This window comes from Pan troglodytes, chromosome 8, assembly GCF_028858775.2.
Source record: "Pan troglodytes isolate AG18354 chromosome 8, NHGRI_mPanTro3-v2.0_pri, whole genome shotgun sequence".
Lineage (NCBI taxonomy): Eukaryota > Metazoa > Chordata > Mammalia > Primates > Hominidae > Pan > Pan troglodytes.
The window spans coordinates 25,993,078-26,013,074 of NC_072406.2; the positions used below are offsets into that span (position 1 = coordinate 25,993,078).

The 19,997-nt window shown below is 41.2% G+C and overlaps 1 protein-coding gene across 32 annotated transcripts in view; it reads left to right on the forward strand.

Annotated features, from left to right (window-relative positions):
* Positions 1 to 18,898, forward strand: part of OPTN (optineurin) — a 36,498-nt gene extending 17,600 nt beyond the window's left edge. For 9 of the 32 annotated variants that reach the window (XM_001140232.6, XM_001140404.8, XM_001140146.7 and 6 more), the window contains 9 exons: positions 1,218 to 1,370; positions 4,707 to 4,809; positions 6,317 to 6,432; positions 7,736 to 7,885; positions 8,264 to 8,357; positions 9,752 to 9,910; positions 14,038 to 14,168; positions 15,469 to 15,548; positions 18,721 to 18,898. In XM_001140232.6, the coding sequence (XP_001140232.4) occupies positions 1,218 to 1,370; positions 4,707 to 4,809; positions 6,317 to 6,432; positions 7,736 to 7,885; positions 8,264 to 8,357; positions 9,752 to 9,910; positions 14,038 to 14,168; positions 15,469 to 15,548; positions 18,721 to 18,842 (1,108 nt within the window). In that variant the 3' untranslated portion in view covers positions 18,843 to 18,898. Of the gene's footprint in view, positions 1 to 1,217; positions 1,371 to 4,706; positions 4,810 to 6,316; positions 6,433 to 7,735; positions 7,886 to 8,263; positions 8,358 to 9,751; positions 9,911 to 14,037; positions 14,169 to 15,465; positions 15,549 to 18,720 lie in introns of all 32 variants that reach the window. The other 23 variants (XM_009457951.5, XM_054660715.2, XM_063781395.1 and 20 more) reach the window with 5 other exon arrangements.
* Positions 18,899 to 19,997: the final 1,099 nt, after the last annotated feature.

Below are 19,997 nucleotides of genomic sequence, written 5' to 3' on the forward strand. Positions count from 1 at the left end.
TCCTGACCTCAGGTGATCCTCCTGTCTCAGCCTCCCAAAGTGCTGGGATTACAGGCGTGAGCCACTGTGCCCAGCCATCTCATAGATTTGCAAAACCTTCTTCATATAACTTGATGGATATGCATATAGAATGACTTACAAAACGTGAAAAAAATTGTCTTCCATTATGTTTCTAAGCCCTTGTATAAGGAAGAAAGTAAGTATTAGATAATATTCTTTCGTCAAACAGAGTAATTGGCATAAACGAAAGTAATTCCCTTTTTTGGTTAAAAATTCTTCACGTTTCCCCCAAATTGCTTTTGTCATATTTAAAGACATTCCTGGAAGTAGTGGGAAATAAAAAAGCCCTGGTTGAAATATCAAAGCCACTTCCTCATCATTCATATCCAGATGCAAAGACCGCTTCCTCTTTTAAGCCACATGGCTATTTTTAAAATAACAGCTCTGTACCATTTGTGAGTATCGTAATTAGTCTGAGATTGATTTCCAGGTTTGGAGTTGAAGCTTCAGAGTCCTGGAAACCGGGATTTAATCCTGGCTGTTTATTAGCTATGTGAACCCGAGTCGGTGACTGAAAGAGTAGCTGCCGTTAGCATCATCATAGTCATCCCTCATGTTTTGTAACAGTGATCATGATTCTGTTTGTCACTGATATGTCTCTTGATTTAGTCAGATTTTGAAATCGAGAAAAATACTTGACATATCAACAGAGCCTCCATTTCTCTGCTCTCATTATTTGAAACCACAAGTGAAAAAGGTTTTCTCCCCTTGACTTAAGCTGCGATGGTCTCTGTTAACTTGGAGAAAGGCCAGTGGTCTGTACAATGTGCCTTTATCTGTTGTCTGACTGCAGTCCCCTTTGAGACTAGATCTCTGGAAAGCTTGGCACCTTCAGCCACGGCTGCCTCTGCTGAACTGTTCCGTGGGTTTTGTGGTGTGGTGTGAGGTACACAGTGACTGTTTGGAGGACGTGGGTGTGTGCATTGTAAGCTGGCCTCTCCAGAGCCTCACTGAGTCTCCACACCTTCCCTAGGAAGCATGGAGGAGCTTGGCACTGGGGGTCCCAGGACCAGCTGTGCTTGTTCACTAGTTGAGAATTAGTTGGAGAATGTTCTGGAAAGCAGTTCCTTTAAGCTGGTCCCAGTTATATTGGGTTACTCTCTTCTTAGTCTTTGGAATTTTTCTGATGAAAACCTTTTAACCTTTATACTGAACAGGGCATTGTCTAAATATAGGAGCAGATCTGCAGAGGGGGCCAAGAATTACTTGGAACATGAGGAGTTAACTGTGCGCCAGCTCCTGCTGTGCCTAAGGGAAGGGAATCAGAAGGTGGAGAGACTTGAAGTTGCACTCAAGGAGGCCAAAGAAAGGTATGAAATAGGTTAACTTGAAATATGTGTTTTTTAAAAACAGCTTTCCTGAGATATAATTAAGATACCATACAGTTCACCCATTTAAAGTATACATTTCAGTGTTTTTTAGAATATTCTAGGATTGTGCAACCACTGTTACTACAATATAATTTTAGAACACTTTTTCCCCCAAACAGCACTCACTGTCTGCTCCTCCAAGCAATGTGCTTTCTGTCTCTATAGACTTGGCCATTCTAGACATTTCATATAAATGGAATTATACAGTCTGTGGTTTTTTGTGACTGGCTTCTTTCACGTAGCATAATGTTTTTGAGGTTCATCTACAACGTAGCATGTATCAGTACTTCCTTTTCCTTGCTGAATAACCTTCCATTGTCTATATATACAACATTTTGTTTATTCATTCATCAGTTGATAAACATTAGAGTTGTTGCCACTTTTTACCTATTAGGAATAATGCTGCTATGAACATTGTGTACAAGTTTTTACTGGGATATGTGTTTTTAATTCTCTGGGGTATATCGTTACGGGTGGAATTGCTGGGTCATACGGTATCTCTATTTCATATTCTAAGGAACCAGCAAATCATTTTCCAAAGCAGCTGTGCCATTTTGCATTCCCACCAGCAGTGCATGAGCATTCCACTTTCTCCACGTCCATACCAACACTTGTTTCTTACTGTCTTTCACTTTGACTTCAGCCATCCTAGTGGATGTGAATTGGTATCTCATAGTTCTGATTTGTATTTCCCTAGTGACAGCGATGTTGAGCATCTTTTCATGTTGACCGTTTGTTTGATTTGGAGAAAAGTCTATTCAGAGCCTTTGCCCATTTTTAAAAATTGGGTTATTTGTCTTTTTATGTTGAATTATAAGAGTTCATTTTACATTCTGGATACAAGACCCTTATTAAATATATGATCTGCAACTATTTTCTTTCTTTTTTTTTTTTTTTTTTTTGAGACAGAGTCTCGTTCTGTCACCCAGGCTGGAGTGCAGTGGCGCAATCTCGGCTCACTGCAAGCTCTGCCTCCCGGGTTCACGCCATTCTCCTGCCTCAGTCTCCCGAGTAGCCGGGACTACAGGCACCCGCCACCATGCCCGGCTAATATTTTTGTTTTGTATTTTTAGTAGAGACGGGGTTTCACCATGTTAGCCAGGATGGTCTCGATCTCCTGACCTCGTGATCTGCCCGCCTCAGCCTCCCAAAGCGCTAGGATAACAGGCGTGAGCCACCGCGCCCGGCTGATCTGCAACTATTTTCTCCCATTCTGTGGATCGTCTTTTCCCTTGATGGTATCATTTGCAGCACATTTGTTTTTATTTTGATGTAATACAGTTTATCTCCTTTTTCTTTTGTCACCTGTGCTTTTGATGTCCCATCTGAGAAACCGTTGCCTAACCCAAGGTCACAAAGATTTACTCCTATGTTTTTCTCCTAAGAATTTTGTAGTTTTGGCCTGGCGCGGTGGCCAAAACTACAGTTGGCCACCGCACTCCAGCCTGGGTGACAGAGTGAGACTCTGTCTCAAAAAAAAAAAAAAGAATTTTGTAGTTTCATCTCTGACATTTAAGCCTGTGGTCCATTTTGAGTTTGTTTCTATGTATGTTGTGATATAGGAGTTCAACTTCATTAGACTCTCAGTTCTGTTTCATTGATCTATGTTTGTCCTTACGCCAGTACCACAATGTCTTGAGTACTATAGCTTTGTAGTAAGTTTTGAAATCAGGAAGTGTATTAGCCCGTTTTCATACTTATATGAAGAACCGCCTGAGACTGGGTAATTTATTAAAAGAAAGAGGTTTAACTGACTCACAGTTCAGCATGGCTAGGGAGGCCTTGGGAAACCTGACAAATCCTGGCAGAAAGCGAAGGGGAAGCAAGGCACCTTCTTCACAAGGCGGCAAAAAGGAGAAGGAACGCAGGAGGCACTACCACACACTTAGAAAACCATCAGATCTCATGAGAACTCACTCACTATCACGAGAACAGCATGGGGGAAACTGCCCCTGTGATTCAGTTACCTCCACCTGGTCTCTCCCTTGACACGTGGGGATTATGGGGATTACAATTCAAGATGAGATCTGGGTGGGGACACAAAGCCTAACCATATGAGGAAGGAGTTAACTGTGAGCCAGCTCCTGCTGTGGCTAAGGGAAGGGAATCAGAAGGTGGAGAGACTTGAAATTGCACTCGAGAGATAGTGCCTTCCAACTTTGTTCTTTTTAAAGACTGTTGGCTCTTCTGGGTTCTTTGCTGTTGCATAAGAATTTTAGGATCAGCTTGTTAATTTGTGAAAAAAGCCAGCTGGGATCTTACTAGGGATTGCATTGTATCCCCAAATGATTTGGGGAGAATTGCCATCTCCAGGATTGTGTCATCGCAGAGATAGTCTTGCTGCTTCTTTTCCAGTCTGAATGCCTTTTATTTCTTTTTCTTGCCTGATTATCCTGTAAAAAAAAAAAAAAAAAAAAAAGTGTTACATAGAAATGGAGAGAGCAGGCATCCTTGTCTTGTTCCTAATCTTAGGGGGAAAGCTAAGGCCCCACCTTTGTCATCACTTCAGAGGTTCCTGGTGTCACTCATGCTTGAGTGTCCTGGAGTTCCCACAGTGTGAATCTGGTTGCTTCTTGGCTGTCCCTACTGTTGGCTCAAAGGTCGGCCTTCTTGGGCTGGTAAGGCCCCACTCAGACCTGTACTGCTAAATTTTCCTACTATTATTTCCTCTCCCTTTTTCTTTGTTCCTGTAGGCACATGGCTTTTTGAAGGTCCTTTTAGTAGAGTTTGGGCTGGGAAAAAAATTGCATGCATCTGTTCAACCCATTATCTTTAACCACAGTCTCTTGTTTCATTTGGATTGGGACGGCTTTCCTGTGGTTATGATTTGGTGTTAAGAATGGTGTTACTTTTTTTGTTGTCGTTTATTCGGTGACTTTTAAACTTAGCTGTGTCCTAAAAGGAAAAGTCTTTCCTTCTCTAATGAATTCTTATGAATGAGATACCATGTTCATGGAACACACATGCATCCACATGTGTAAACAGAAACAATTTCAAAAACATTGCTGCATAGGACAGTTGCATGGAAACAAATGGTGTTCAAGATGAGTTTCACTTGCCTTTTACCTCTGTGTGTATTTGTCTGTGAATCAATTCTAGCCAATTTTAGGATGAAAAATAAAACTAATGCTAATATAGTGAATGTGTAGAGATTTTGAAAACCCCTGATCCTTTATCCCAATTGTAAACAATGTTCTTTTTAGTACTTCTGTAATAATTGCTATTTCTCTTAAAGCCAAAGAGAAAGTAACTTTTCTATCTTCTGTGATTTTCCAGAGTTTCAGATTTTGAAAAGAAAACAAGTAATCGTTCTGAGATTGAAACCCAGACAGAGGGGAGCACAGAGAAAGAGAATGATGAAGAGAAAGGCCCGGAGACTGTGAGTCCTAAGATTCCACGGCCACTACCACACCCACACACACGAGAGTAGTCCAGCCACTGAATTCAAATCTTGTGATGGGTTATTTGCTTTAGAAATATAGAAATCATGTTGATATTGAATATTATCTATCTATTCCTTTTATATGTCCTTGTCCTGCTCTGTGTCAATTGTAGCGAGATGTATTTCTTTTTTGTTGTTGTTGTTGGAGATGGAGTCTCACTCTGTCGCCAGGCTGGAGTGCAGTGGCACGATCTCAGCTCACTGCAACCTCCACCTCCCAGGTTCAAGCAGTTCTCCTGCCTCAGCCTCCCAAGTAGCTAGGATTACAGGTGCCCGTCGCCACGCCTGGCTAATTTTTGTATTTTTAATACAGACAGGGTTTCACCATGTTGGCCAGGATGGTCTTGATCTCTTGACCTCGTGATCCTCCCACCTCGGCCTCCCAGAGTGCTGGGATTACAGATATGAGCCACTGCGCCCAGCTGCAAGATGTATTTCTATCAGTATTCTACAAAACGATTTCCTATGTCTCTTCTTGACTGATTTCTTCTCCTCGGTCCTTCAATGAACAAGCCTACTGTAGGAAAAGGAATGTTGTCCACTTTATAATGAGATCATTTGAGGATATGACTTAGAAACTTGAGGGAGAATTGAAAGATTTGGGTTCTATCCCATTACTGGTTTGAATAAAGTAGTTTGAAAGGAAAAGGTTCACTGTTGTCTTGTTCAGTGTTGTCTGGTAATTGAGAGAGGTGCCTTTGAGTCTGCAGAGAGTCTTCAGCTTTCAGAAGTTAATGAAGCCGTGAAGGTTGATAGCCATAGGGGCCCACGTGAAAGGCATTTACATAAAATATTCACTTTAGGTAATTAATTTATTCAACAAATATGTACATTGAATGCCTACTGTATGTCAGGAGACTGAGACCTTACTGTTGAAAGAAGAGAGAACATTTAGAAAACAGATGAAGAGACCACCAGTGAATAATAGTTCCCTGTTGACTAAAACGAATTCAACAGCCAGTAGCAGGGAAGTATGGTCTTTCAAGGCATCAGAAACTCATTTACAAAAATTATAGAGCTGCCAGGAAAAAGGCTGCACAACAAAAATAGTTGAGTAAACTAGAAACATACACTGGGAAGAGAGTATGGGGGCAAGTTGTTAGCTGGATAGATAGGACTGTGCTTTGACACCTCTGTGGTCTATGATCTCTGAACCTGGAATAGGGTTCATTTTAATAGCGATAAAGTCATTATCACAGTGCATCCAAATTGATTAGTTCATGCTTTATTAGGAAACAGAAGTTACCCAAAACTTAGCAAACCTAAGTACCAAGTATCCAAAACATTCTTTTCCTACACGATGTTTGGGGTATTGTCAAAGTTGGATTGATTCACCAGCCAGTCTTAATTGGCTACTAATGGTTCAGCCTGTTTTCTCCCAAAGAGGTTTGTTTAATCTCAGATGATAATTGTACAGATATGTTTGGGATTTCCCGTATGATAGGTTGGAAGCGAAGTGGAAGCACTGAACCTCCAGGTGACATCTCTGTTTAAGGAGCTTCAAGAGGCTCATACAAAACTCAGCGAAGCTGAGCTAATGAAGAAGAGACTTCAAGAAAAGTAAGAATGCGAGAGCAATTTTATCCTCCTTTGAAATATACATTTTTACAAAGTATACTACTATATAAAAACATAGTTTTTAAACTATGTTATGACTAAAAGAAAAATAGACACCTAATTAAAATATGAATTCAGAATATACTAATGTTCCAGTTAATGTGTGAGCATGAAATACTTGTAAGATGGGGGGTTGGGGACTGGAGAACTTTAATTCTGCCATTTAGGGGCATTTGTTAAATGTACGAGCCTGGGTAAGATCTCTACAAAGCTGTGAGCTAGTTTTCCTGTTACTGACTTAAGCTGATGACATTGATGTGAGTAAGCATAAAGAAAGATGAAAAGAGCATAAAGATCTTGAGTGACATTTATTTGGAAAAAGGTCAATTCCAATTTGTTATTTCAATCAGTTAATTATTTCAGGCTAACATGTAGATTGAGCGTTTGGCATTTGCTTGTTTCTCTTGATGTAAGAAGTTACCCAAAACTTAGCAAACCTAAGTTGATGCTGTTCTATTGGATTCATTGGCAAACATGTTTCTAGCACAATACGGAGGTGTGTGTGTTTTCTTGAGGTTATAATTCCCAACACTCTGTAGAATTATGGTAACGTGATACAACATGGCAGCTACAACTAAGGACTTTGGACAAACAGACCTAGATTTAACATATGAGTCTGCAACTTATTTGTGTTGGGCAAGGTATTTATTTCAATTCTCTGAGCCTGTCTTGGCATTTGTAAATTGTGTGTTGTAATTTCTTCTATATACATTGTGTTAAATGATATGTCTAATGGGCTGGGCATTAATGCTTTGTGCATAGCTGTCATTTATTTGTATTATATTGAAATCCTCTTTCTGATCTTTAAAAAGACTTAGGGGAACTTCCTTTTTCCCTTATTGAATCTTTGTCAGAAACTAAAGTCTTTGCAATTGACAGAACCTATAACTTTTTTTTAATATAAAAGATATCCACACATCACTACATGAGAAGCGCCTTAGCTAATTACTACTGTGGTCTGTGTTTAAATACTAAAAATGTATCTGTATGACTAGTTAAAACAATTATTCAAAGAGGACAGTACTGCATGTGAGCTTAGATCTGTACTTTTTTATGTTTAGGCGTAAGGGTTCAGAAATATGGCCAGGTCTAGTGAAGAAGCAAGGAGGATTATGTATTTCATTTTGCATTCATAAACCCTACAGCCCTAAAATTCTTATATTGTACATAACCTTGGGGTTTGTTTAAAAGCCACTGCGACGTAAAGGAGCATTGTTTATCCTCATGAAATCTTGACCTTTCTTAGGTGTCAGGCCCTTGAAAGGAAAAATTCTGCAATTCCATCAGAGTTTAATGAAAAGCAAGAGCTTGTTTATACTAACAAAAAGTTAGAGCTACAAGTGGAAAGCATGCTATCAGAAATCAAAATGGAACAGGCTAAAACAGAGGATGAAAAGTGAGTATGTTGAGTCAGAAGGGCAGCGACGGGGCAGAGGAGGGAGAATCGCCTTTTTATACAGATTGGAATTCGGATTTGAGAATAAATTTTAAAAAATTTCTTTTTCACTTATCTGAAGGAGTCCTAGGAGACCTCTCAGAGAGGGGGATAAAATTTAAAAGTTTTGTCATAATAAAATTATGCTGATTGTTTGCACTCTGTCTTGATTTTTCAGAAAAGATTTTTTTTGAGAGTAAGAAATGCTAGTAGGTCGTGGGGTGATAAAGGTAGGCGAGAAGATTTTTCTACTTGAGTGTTCAGAAGGTTGGGAGGCAAGACTATAAGTTTCTATGATATTTTCCCCAGGATTCCATTTTTTAATATCTTTTTTAATAGGTCCAAATTAACTGTGCTACAGATGACACACAACAAGCTTCTTCAAGAACATAATCATGCATTGAAAACAATTGAGGAACTAACAAGAAAAGAGGTATTCACTGAAAAAAATTACTTCCATAGCCTAGTAATGAACAGAAACTGTTGAACGTTTTGTATATAAAATAATTACATGAATCCTTCACTAAATCTGGTTTCAAAGGTTGTTTTCCAATGTATCATTATTTCTTGCATCTAGGGTTTGTAACTTCTGATGTTCCACATATGTGTAATGTGCTTTATTGCGTACAAAGATGATGTGAATGTCCTATGCTCAGGGATTAAGCACTTCATATTTCTAAGGGTAGGTTTGTAGGAGAGCTAAGAGCATGGGCTTCTATGGGCAGGAAGGGCCATCTGCTCTGGGGAATTGTGCAAGACCAGCGTGCCTGCTGGCAGTGAATTTGGGACCCTGGAATCATCAGCCTGCAGTTTAAATTCATAATAATGGACCAGGTGTGGTAGCTCATGCATGTAATCCCAGCACTTTGGGAGGCCAAGGCTGGAGGATCATTTGAACCCAGGAGTCTGAGACCAGCCTGGGCAACAGGGAGGCCCTATCTCTACAAAAAATAAAGAGTTAACCAAGTGTGATGTTCGTGCCTGTGGTCCCAGCTCCTTGGGAGGCTGAGGCAGGAGGATCACTTGAGCCTAGGAGGTCAAGGCTGCAGTGAGCTGTGATCACGCCACTGTACTCCAGCCTGTGACAGAGTGAGAACCTGTCTCTAAAAAAAGAAAAAAATAAATAAATTAGTAATAATGCCAGCATGGTGTGATAGTTTAGAGACCACAGAAGCTTGTGAATTAGAAGGGATCTTTGAATTTTTAGCCTTGTAAATATACTCTTTGTTTTTCATTTATTTTCTTTTAAAGAGGAGGTTTTGCCATGTTGCCCAGAATGGTTTTGAACTCCTGAGCTTAGGCAATCCACGTGCCTCAGCCTCCCAAAGTGCTGGGATTACAGGTGTGAGCCATCGTGCCCAGCAGTAGTGTTCCTCTCTTGGACCTAATAATTTTAAATTTAAAACATGTTTCTTCTTTTCCACTGACTTCAGGAAGTAACAAGTGGAAAAATAACGGTATCAACGAGTCACAGCCTTATTAAGATTGGAGTTTGTTATTGTATCCCTGATTTTGGTGTTATCACCTTTTTTTTAGGAATTCATTATTTGCAAGCCACAACTTAAATACAACTTTCTGAATAAGTTAGCGTTGCTGATTAATAGACTGGTTAGAGCTGATACATTTTTTAGATCTCGCTATGTTGCCCAGGCTTGTCTCCCACTCCTGGGCTCAAACGATCCTCCCACCTCAGCCTCTCAATTCTAGGCATGAGCCACCACACCCGGCCAGAGCTGATAATTAAAAAAATAAACCTTTTTCTAATATTTTACTAAAATAGGCAGAATTATTTCAAAACCATTTCTAGAATAAATGTTTCTTTTTCAGTCAGAAAAAGTGGACAGGGCAGTGCTGAAGGAACTGAGTGAAAAACTGGAACTGGCAGAGAAGGCTCTGGCTTCCAAACAGCTGCAAATGGATGAAATGAAGCAAACCATTGCCAAGCAGGAGGAGGACCTGGAAACCATGACCATCCTCAGGGCTCAGGTGAGGCACCTTCCAAAACCCCAGCTGAGCGAGGCCAGCCCTGACTGTATTCTCGCATTGGAAAGCAATGGTGTTTAGAATGTTTATAATTTTCTATTTTATATATTTTTTCACCCGTGAGTGTATTAAAACTTTAAAATTGAAACATTTGGAAAGTGCTCAGTGGATCTTATCTGTTCTACATTTAATAGGTAATCGGATTCTTTCCAGTTTGTGGCATTATGATTAACGTTGCTAAGACATTCCTGTGCATGTTGCTCTGTTCACGTGTGGATATTTTATATTTCTGTTGGGTACACACCTAGCAGTGGAGTCGCTGGATCATAGGCTCTGCATGTTACTCACTTTTAACAGGTAATGCCAAACAGTTTTCCAGAGTGGTTGGACCAGTTTTCACTCCCATCAACAGAGAGTTTCCATGGCTCTACATCTTACCAACACTTCTATTATCAGTCATTTTCCTTTAACCACTCTGGAGGGTATATAGTGGTATCTCATTTAATTTGCATTTCCCTGATCACTAATGGGAAAGAGTACTTTTTCAAGTGTTTTTGGCCTTTGAGGTATCCTCTTTTGTGAAGTGCCTGATCAAGCCTGCCTTTTTTTTTTTGGTTTGGTTTGCCTGGCATTTTTTTTGAGACAGAGTCTTGCTCTGTTGCCCAGGCTGGAGTACAGTGGTATGATCTCGGCTCATTGCAACCTCTGCCTCCTGGGTTCAGGCGATTCTCCTGCCTCAGCCTCCCATGTAGCTGGGACTACAGGCATGTGCCAACATGCCTGGCTAATTTTTGTATTTTTAGTAGAGATGGGGTTTCATCATGTTGGCCAGGCTGGTCTCAAACTCCTGACCTCAGGTGATCCACCCACTTCCACCTCCCAGAGTGCTGGGATTACAGGCATGAGCCACTGCGCCTGGCCTGGCTTTTTAAAAAAATGTAATGACTTCTGTATATACTGCACATGTAAGTCTTTGTCAGTTATTTTTGCCTTTTCACTCTCATAAAGGTGTCATTTGAGGAACAAAATTCTTAGTTTTAAGGTAGTCCAGTATATCAGCCTTCTCATTTATGATTAGTACTTTTTGCGTCCTGTTTAAGAAACTTTTACTACCCCAAGGCCAGGAAGATATTCCCTCTGTTGTCTTCTAAAAATTTTGTTGTCTTACCTTTTACATTAAGATGTACAAACCATTTGAAACTGGCTTTTGTCTATAGAAAATGAGGTAAGGGTAAATATTTGTTTTTTTCCTATATGAATATCCAGTTAACTTGGCACCATTTAAGCCATCTTTTCTTAAGTGCTCTGCTGCCCTCTTCATCATAACTTGTGTCCTTATATGCATGGGTCTGTTTCTGGATTTTGTTCTATTTTATTGGTCTACTCATATATCTTTGCTCTGGTACCATGCTGTTTTATTATAAAGCATCAAACTTTTTTTTTTTTGAGACAGAGTCTAGCTCTGTCACCAGGCTGGAGTGCAGTGGCACGATCTTGGCTCACTGCAACCTCCACCTCCCGTGTTCAAGCCATTCTCTTGCCTCAGCCTCCCAAGTAGCTGGGACTACAGGCGCACACCACCACGCTCAGCTAATTTTTGTATTTTTAGTAGAGATGGAGTTTCACCACGTTAGCCATGGTGGTCTCGAACAGTTGACCTCATGATCTGCCCAGCTGGGATAACGGGCGTGAGCCACCGTGCCTGGCCAGCATCCAATTGAATGGTTGGAGCATGAGTTATGTCCATTTCTCAGTTAAATAAATATTACCAAGCTGTCTTCTAAAACTGCCTAACCAAAATTATACTCTCACCAAAAGATAAGCACTCCTATGGCCTCACATTCTTGCATTATTTTAAAAACCTTGGCCAATCTGATGAACATATTATGTTTAATATAATAATGTCAGCCGTTTGTTATTCCCTACATACAGACTCATTATCACCAGCTGCCCAGAGTGGCTGACCCCTGTGAAATGCAGCCAGTTGACTGGTACTTATAGCTTTAGTTTTATTTCTACAGGAATAGAGCCTCAACCTGCATTCTCAGCTCTTCAGAGCATTTCCTTGCTTGGGTAACTCATGTCATTGGGTTCTTCCACTCTGCTGCAGTCATGTATTTTTGCTCATTCTAGACATAGACATTTGTTTTCTCTTGATGGATACTCTTGCTCATTCATTCAATAACTTCTTTTTTCAGCACTTATAATATGTCAGAGACGGCTGGGCGTGGTGGCTCACACCTGTAATCCCAGCACTTTGGGAGGCCGAGGCAGGCAGATTACAAGGTCAGGAGTTCGAGACCAACCTGGCCAATACGGTGAAACCCCGTCTCTACTAAAAATACAAAAATTAGCCGAGCGTGTTGGCGGGCACCTGTAGTCCCAGCTACTCGGGAGGCTGAGGCAGGAGAATTGCTTGAACCTGGAAGGCAGAGGTTGCAGTGAGCCGAGATCATGCCACTGCACCCCAGCCTGGGCGACAGAGCGAGACTCTATCTCAAAAAAAAAAAAAAAAATCAGACACTGTTCTTACTGCCTGGGATATAGGAATAGACAAAACAAAGACTCTGTTCTTACTGGCTCAAAGCTAGTAAGTGATAGAAGTGAGACTAAATCGAATTTAAGTCATACTCCAAAACACCCATGATCCACTGCCAACACTGTGAGATGCTGAACCACTCACAATTGATAGGAAATCCCTTAAAATGATCTCTTTATTACATACTTTTAAGTAACTATAGTTTTGATAGAATATTTAGATTTTTAATTTTACTTTTAAAATAATGGATAATAATTTATATCTCAGAACCAGCAAATTTGAAAAGAAAAAACTAATTTTAAACATAGAAAGTGAAAAATTAGTATTAAATTCCAATACCAATGGAACAGTTCACTCAATTAGCTGACAGCATTAAATATTAAAACACTATTAAGTGTTTTGTTATTTATAATTTTTTAAAAATTACTTAATTTTTAAAATGTTGTGTTGTTTTGTTTTTTGAGGCAGGGTCACACTCCTGTCACTGAGGCTGGAGTGCAGTCGCATGATCGTGGTTCACTGCAGCCTCAATTTCCTGGGCTCAGGTGATCCTCGTGCCTCAGCCTCCCAAGTAGCTGGAACTACAAGTGCATGCCATCATGCCCAGCTCATTTTTTGTATTTTTAGTAGCGATGAGGTTTTGCCATGTTGCCCAGGCTGTCAGCAGGAGGCCTCAGTTCCTCACCATGTGGTCTCCTCCAGAGGGATGCTTGGGTGCCCTCATGTCATGGCAGCTGGCTTCCCCCAAAGCAAGTGATCCAACAGAGAGCAAGGAGTGACAGTGTCTTTTGTGACCTAGTCTCAGAAGCCGTACACCATCACTTCTGCGGCATCCTGGAGGTTACACAGGTTGGCTTTATTCATTGTGGGAGGGAAACATACAAGGTGATGAATACCAAGAGGCAAGGATCACTGGAGCCATCTTAGGAGGCTGGTGACCACACATGGGACATGGATTGAATATGGAAAAGTCCAGGGGAAATGGTCTTCTGTCTGGTTCAAATGCTGATTTGGCCACTTAACAAATTTTCCCAAGATTAAGAGCCGTTAAGTTTGTAAAATGAGGATAGCCATTCTTTATTCTCAGGATATTTCATAAGGTAAAATAAGATAGTAAATGTAAAGCACCCAACATAGGACCTCACACATGTTTGGAATTTAACAAATAGCATCTATTTGTGATGATTATTCTTTTAAATTTAGCTTAAGACCAGCCTTCATAAATACACCTGGCAGAATCAATTTACTATATTAAGTAATCATTTACTATATTAAGTTGATCCTGAATTGTTTATTACCTAAAAGTCCAGATAATTTTGCTGAATTAATGGTACCTACAGTATTTAAACTACCTATATCAGTGCAGTTGCAGGATTTGTGTTGTTTAAAGCACACACACAAACACAGCTTGTATCTGCTATCGGAATGTACCTGGAAAGTCATGGTCATTATACTGTTTTCTAGCAGGATTGTGCATCTGTGATTCACAAGGGCTATTGAAGGATACAGCACTACCTCCTCATCACATAAACACTGTAAGAATCTGCATTCATCTAGGTACTAACTTCTGTATCTTTTTTTCCTCTAACAGATGGAAGTTTACTGTTCTGATTTTCATGCTGAAAGAGCAGCGAGAGAGAAAATTCATGAGGAAAAGGAGCAACTGGCATTGCAGCTGGCAGTTCTGCTGAAAGAGAATGATGCTTTCGAAGACGGAGGCAGGTAAGGAAAAGAGAAAGGAGGACCCAGAGCTCACATCAGCATGGCCGTAGAAGAGGTGCCTGTCCAAAGACGTTCCTGATTTGAACTATAAGAATAGCTGTGTTCGCGCCACTGCACTCCTGCCTAGGTGACAGAGCGAATCCCCTGTCTGAAAAATAAATAATAAGAATAATAATTGCTTCACTTACACTTCATGTGATCATGTTCCCAACACTTAGTTTGTCTTACAGGAAAGCTTGACAGAGACTTGTGGGAGCTTGATCAAGCTCCTTGCTTTTAGATAAGCAAGGATTTTGATTTGATTTTAAAATGTTGTGTTGTTTTGTTTTGTTTTTTGAGGCAGGGTCTCACTCCTGTCACCCAGGCTGGAGTGCAGTGGCATGATCATGGTTCACTGCAGCCTCAACTTCCTGAGCTCAGGTGATCCTCGTGCCTCAGCCTCCCGAGTAGCTGGAACTACAAGTGCATGCCACCATGCACTTGTAACAATAATGTTACGTGTCCCAATGACCTATCTTGCCATTGTCACGGATGAAATATTCGTAGCACTTTAAATTCCTGAATATTCTTTAAAAAATACTACCAAAAATTACTTCTGACTTTTAGAAATTTATTTTGAGAAAGTTTTAAAATACAGCAAAATTCAGAGAATAAAATAACAGACTCTACTATGTACTCCTTCCTGCATTGACAGCTGCTTTTATTTGCTTCAAGTATTTTTTTTTTATTAAAGGAAAAAGGGAGTTGTAGTTAGAGTCGAAGTCTCCTTTGTTCCCCATCCATCATTATATTCCTTTCTTCTTTACCTTGTGCTGTTAGGAATTTGGTGGGTAGCTTCCCCATCTATTTTATACTTTTACATATCACATACACACATACCTATATCACATCTCAAAACCAGATAATATTGATTTCTCTGTGTTTTACAAAATGATCACTGTAGGTATTGTTCTGCAGCTTACTTTACATAATATTATGATTTTGAGCTCTCTTGATATGTGCGGATATAATTTATTATACTTCATTGCTGTATTTTGATTTATAAATATGCCACTTCTTTCTAATCTGTTTCCTACTGATGACAGTTGGGTTATTTCCTGATTTTTTTTAACTGTAATTATTTACTTTCACTAGTCTCCTAGTGCCAATAGTATTTAAAACTAAAATTAGTCTGGTTTTTATGAACCTTGGCAGTGTAGTTTGAGTCTTTTTTCCCCTACTTCTGTGGACTGTCTGCTCAGTGTTGTCATGTTTCGGGGTTGTAGAACATCACACGGCGTGTTGCTTTTCGTCCCAGCAGGCAGTCCTTGATGGAGATGCAGAGTCGTCATGGGGCGAGAACAAGTGACTCTGACCAGCAGGCTTACCTTGTTCAAAGAGGTGAGTCCCGTGTGATCCTGGATTTTCAGGAAATAGCTATCCTATGAAAAAGATGCTTGAAGAAAAATTCCACTTCATTCTCTACAAAGGATTCCAAATCAAGGCACCAAAAATATAGCACCCGTCAGTCTCATTTCCACAGCACTCCCATCTCCATCCATTACCCACCGAATCCAGACCAGACCCCTCACCCTGCCAGAAGGTGCCTGGCACGGCCACACTTTTTCTTTTTTTTCTTTTTTTTTGAGACAGAATCTCGCTGTGTCGTCCAGGCTGGAGTGCAGTGGCGAGATCTCGGCTCACTGCAACCTCCGCTTCCTGTGTTCAAACGGTTCTCCTTCCACAGCCTCCCGAGTGGCTGGAATTACAGGCGTGCGCTGCCACACCCAGCTAATTTTTGTATTTTTAATAGAGATGGGGTTTCACCGTGTTGGCCAGGCTGGTCTCGAACTCCTGACCTCAACTGACCTGCCTGTCTCGGTCTCCCAAAGTACCGGGATTACAGGCGCAAGCCACTGTACCCGGCCTGCAGCCACACTTTTAAACCGTGTCTCCCTCTGTTCTCTGACAGACATTAGCCAGACTGAGTCATCCCCTTGAACTTGTCCTAAGCTTGTATTTGCTTGTATTATGCCCTTCACAGAGACGCCCTTTTCTTATGCATATTCCTGTCTTCCTCCAGTCTCTTTCCAGTGACCTCTTACCCCATCTTTAAAATCTATTTCAAACTCCATCTCCATGAACTGTTTCCATTTTGAATTTCCAAAGTACTTTATTCCTCTATGTTGGTACCTGTCTGCTATTTTATAGGTGTTTGTGTGTTCTAGGTAGATACTTAAGTACTTTATTTTTATTTCTATTTTTATTTTGAGACAGGGTCCCACTCTCTTGCCCAGGCTGGAGTGCAGTGGCATGATCGTGGATCACTGCAACCTCCACCTCCCGGGTTCAAGCAATTCTCCTGGCTCAGCCTCCCAAGTAGCTAGGACTACAGGTGCACGCCACCACGCCTGGCTAATTTATTTTAGTAGAGACAGGGTTTCACCATGTTGGCCAGGCTGGTCTCAAATTCCTGACCCCAGGTGATCTGCCCACGTCGGCCTCCCAAAGTGCTGGGATTACAGGCGTGAGCCACCAGGCCCGGCTAATTTTGTATTTTCAGTAGAGACAGGGTTTCGCCATGTTGGCCAGGCTGGTCTCAAACTCCTGACCTCAGGTGACCCACCCACCCAGGAGAGGTCTCCTAGAACAGAATGTACCTTCTCAGAAGCAGAGGCAATGGTCTCATTTATTCAGCAGATACTTTTGAGTCATCCAGGATGTGCAAGAGGTACTGCTTATGCTGGGAGTCAGAGAGCAAAGGCAGCCCCGGATCCTGACCCCTCTTCTCTGGCAATGGGGTGATTAGAAAGCTCCCTGCTTTGGAAACCATGCTTTATGATGAATACATACGCCTTCAGAAATGCTTCTTAAGGCTGCTGAACACAATCTCAAATATTCATACATGTTACTACGTCCAAGTAATGTACTTAGAAGCAAATAAAGGTTGCTTCCAAAAACAAACATTTTGAGAGCCAAACCAAAGTCTAGGCTGAGACCAAAAAACCAAGATGGTTTGCATTGGTCCAGAAAGGTCAGAACAGAGAGATGCCTGGGAGCCAGAAATAATTTCTTGCATCCATCACAGTTTGTATGGATCCAGGACCTAGCTAGGGTCAGGGCTTATTTCGAACATGCTCTGATTGAGGCTTGAACCTCAGTACTACTCCAAAACTGGGGGAAATGATAGGGTGCATTCTTCCATCATTCCTCCTTGTTAACTTTATGTAGATAACTCCTGTTCATTCTCAAGGCCCCTCTCAAGTTAATTGGTCGCATCTAGGAGGCCTTTCTGCACCAAGATCTAAACTAGGGGCCCTTCCCTTTCTCCCATGGACACCCTTGCACCTAACACTCACCTGGCCTAACACTCGTGCCTAACACCTTTGCCACGCCACTGCTGCCACATCTCTCGCCTGGCTTCTCCACCACGTCTGTCTCCCGGCACACAGCAGTGTCTTTATACATCCCAGAGGACTCAAAAGTGTCTGCTGAACAAATGAGATGATTGCCTCTGCTTCTGGGAAGGTACACTCTGTGCTAGGAGACCTCTCCTGGGCTCTGTGGATTTCTTTCTCCACATTCCCTTCCTCTTTTGCTTATATCCTCATTCATCCTTTTTCTTCTCACAGATATCCTAGTATTTACTAGAACATGCATTGTCCTGTACCTAGAACTGAAACCATGTATTTTCACATACCTTGAAACTGGGATACAGTTTAAATCCTAAAAGAACGCACCAATGCACCTGTAATCCCAGTATATGGGAGGCTGAGATGGAAGGATCAGTTGAGACCAGGAGTTCAGAACCAGCCTGGGCAACCTAGTGAGATCCCATCCCTACAAAAATTTTAAAAACTAACCAGGTGTGGTGGCATGTGCCTATAGTCCCAGCTATTCAGGAGGCCGAGGCAGGAGGGTCACTGGATCCCAGGAGTTAGAGGCTGCAGTGAGCTATGATTGTGCCACTGCACTCTAGCCTGGGAGAAAGAGCGAGACTCCATCTGTCAAGAAAAAAAAGAAAAGAAAAGAAAAAAATCCTAAAACAGGCCAGGCGCAGTGGCTCACGCCAGTAATCCTAGCACTTTGGGAGGTCAAGGTGGGCAGATCATGAGGTCAGGAGTTCGAGACCAGTCTGGCCAACATGGCAAAACCACATCTCTACTAAAAATACAAAAATTAGCTGGGCGTGGTGGCACGCACCTGTGATCCCAGCTACTCAGGAGGCCAAAGCAGGAGGATCACTTGAACCTGGGAGGCGGAGGTTGCAGTGAGCCAAGATCGTGCCACTGCCCTCCAGCCTGGGTGACAGCGAGACTCCGTCTCAAAAAAAAAAAAAAAAAAAAAAAAAAAAAAAATCCTAAAATAATAGGGAAGCAGGTATCACTTGGAGAGATTTTTCTCTATGTGCATCGTGATGACTTCAGTTAAAGACCAAACACCTGTGCTCATGTCCCACTACGTGTTGAATACGAAGTTGAACTGATGTTAAAACTCGCCATCTGTTCTTCAAGTGAAACAAACAAAACTGCCTGCAAAATGGAACTAATGGAATTATCATACTTATTCCCAGGAGCTGAGGACAGGGACTGGCGGCAACAGCGGAATATTCCGATTCATTCCTGCCCCAAGTGTGGAGAGGTTCTGCCTGACATAGACACGTTACAGATTCACGTGATGGATTGCATCATTTAAGTGTTGATGTATCACCTCCCCAAAACTGTTGGTAAATGTCAGATTTTTTCCTCCAAGAGTTGTCCTTTTGTGTTATTTGTTTTCACTCAAATATTTTGCCTCATTATTCTTGTTTTGAAAGAAAGAAAACAGGCCGGGCACAGTGGCTCATGCCTGTAATCCCAGCACTTTGGGAGGTTGAGGTGGGTGGATCACTTGGGGTCAGGGTTTGAGACCAGCCTGGCCAACATGGCGGAACCCTGTCTCTACCAAAATTACAAAAATTAGCCAAGCATGGTGGCGCATGCCTGTAGTCGCAGCTACTCGCAAGGTTGAGGCAGGAGAATTGCTTGAACCCAGGAAGTGGCAGTTGCAGTGAGCCGAGACGACACCACTGCACTCCAGCCTGGGTGACAGAGGGAGACTCTGTCTCGAAAGAAAGAAAGAAAAAAAGGAAGGAAGGAGAAGGAAGGAAGGAGAAGAAAAGGTACCTGTTCTACGCAGAACACCTTTGGTGGAGTTCCATCAACTCGCAGAGTAGAATCCTTACCTACTACTCTTCTGATAATAATTTTAATATTTTTTATGTTTGGTTGATGCGAGCAGCTGCACTGCTCATGCAGTTAGCTAGCATGTGACATCATGTGACAAAGTTCATGTAATTAGATGGAAGAAACCTCACTGATTAATTTTAAGAACCTTTTAGGGATGCAGGAACAATGAAGTGGCCACAGTATGTGCTGTTTTTGAAGCATTTTTAAAAACGAACTATAGTTGTTTTTCTTCATTTAAAATGGATCTGTTGGAGGTTATGTGTGTATGTTGTAGTTTTATTGCAGCCACAATAATTGTACCAAAGTTTTCACATAGGCACAGTTAGCCTTTACTTAATATCAAGACAAGTGAAAAAATATTGGCATCGATGAAACCGATAACATTGGCCTCATTGGATTTCTTTACCCATTCACAGTGTAAAGAAGTTACCTTCATGCTTTCATTGTACCTGCAGGCCTGTGGGCTTGTATAGTAGATAATTAATTTCTAAAAAGAACAGCTGCCTATTTTCTTCCTAGGTTAGGTTATATCTTCATAATCACAAGAATTAGTGATGGCAAAATAAAATTTTGCTTATGAATCTTTTACATTGTTTATATATGATTAATATCATCATATATA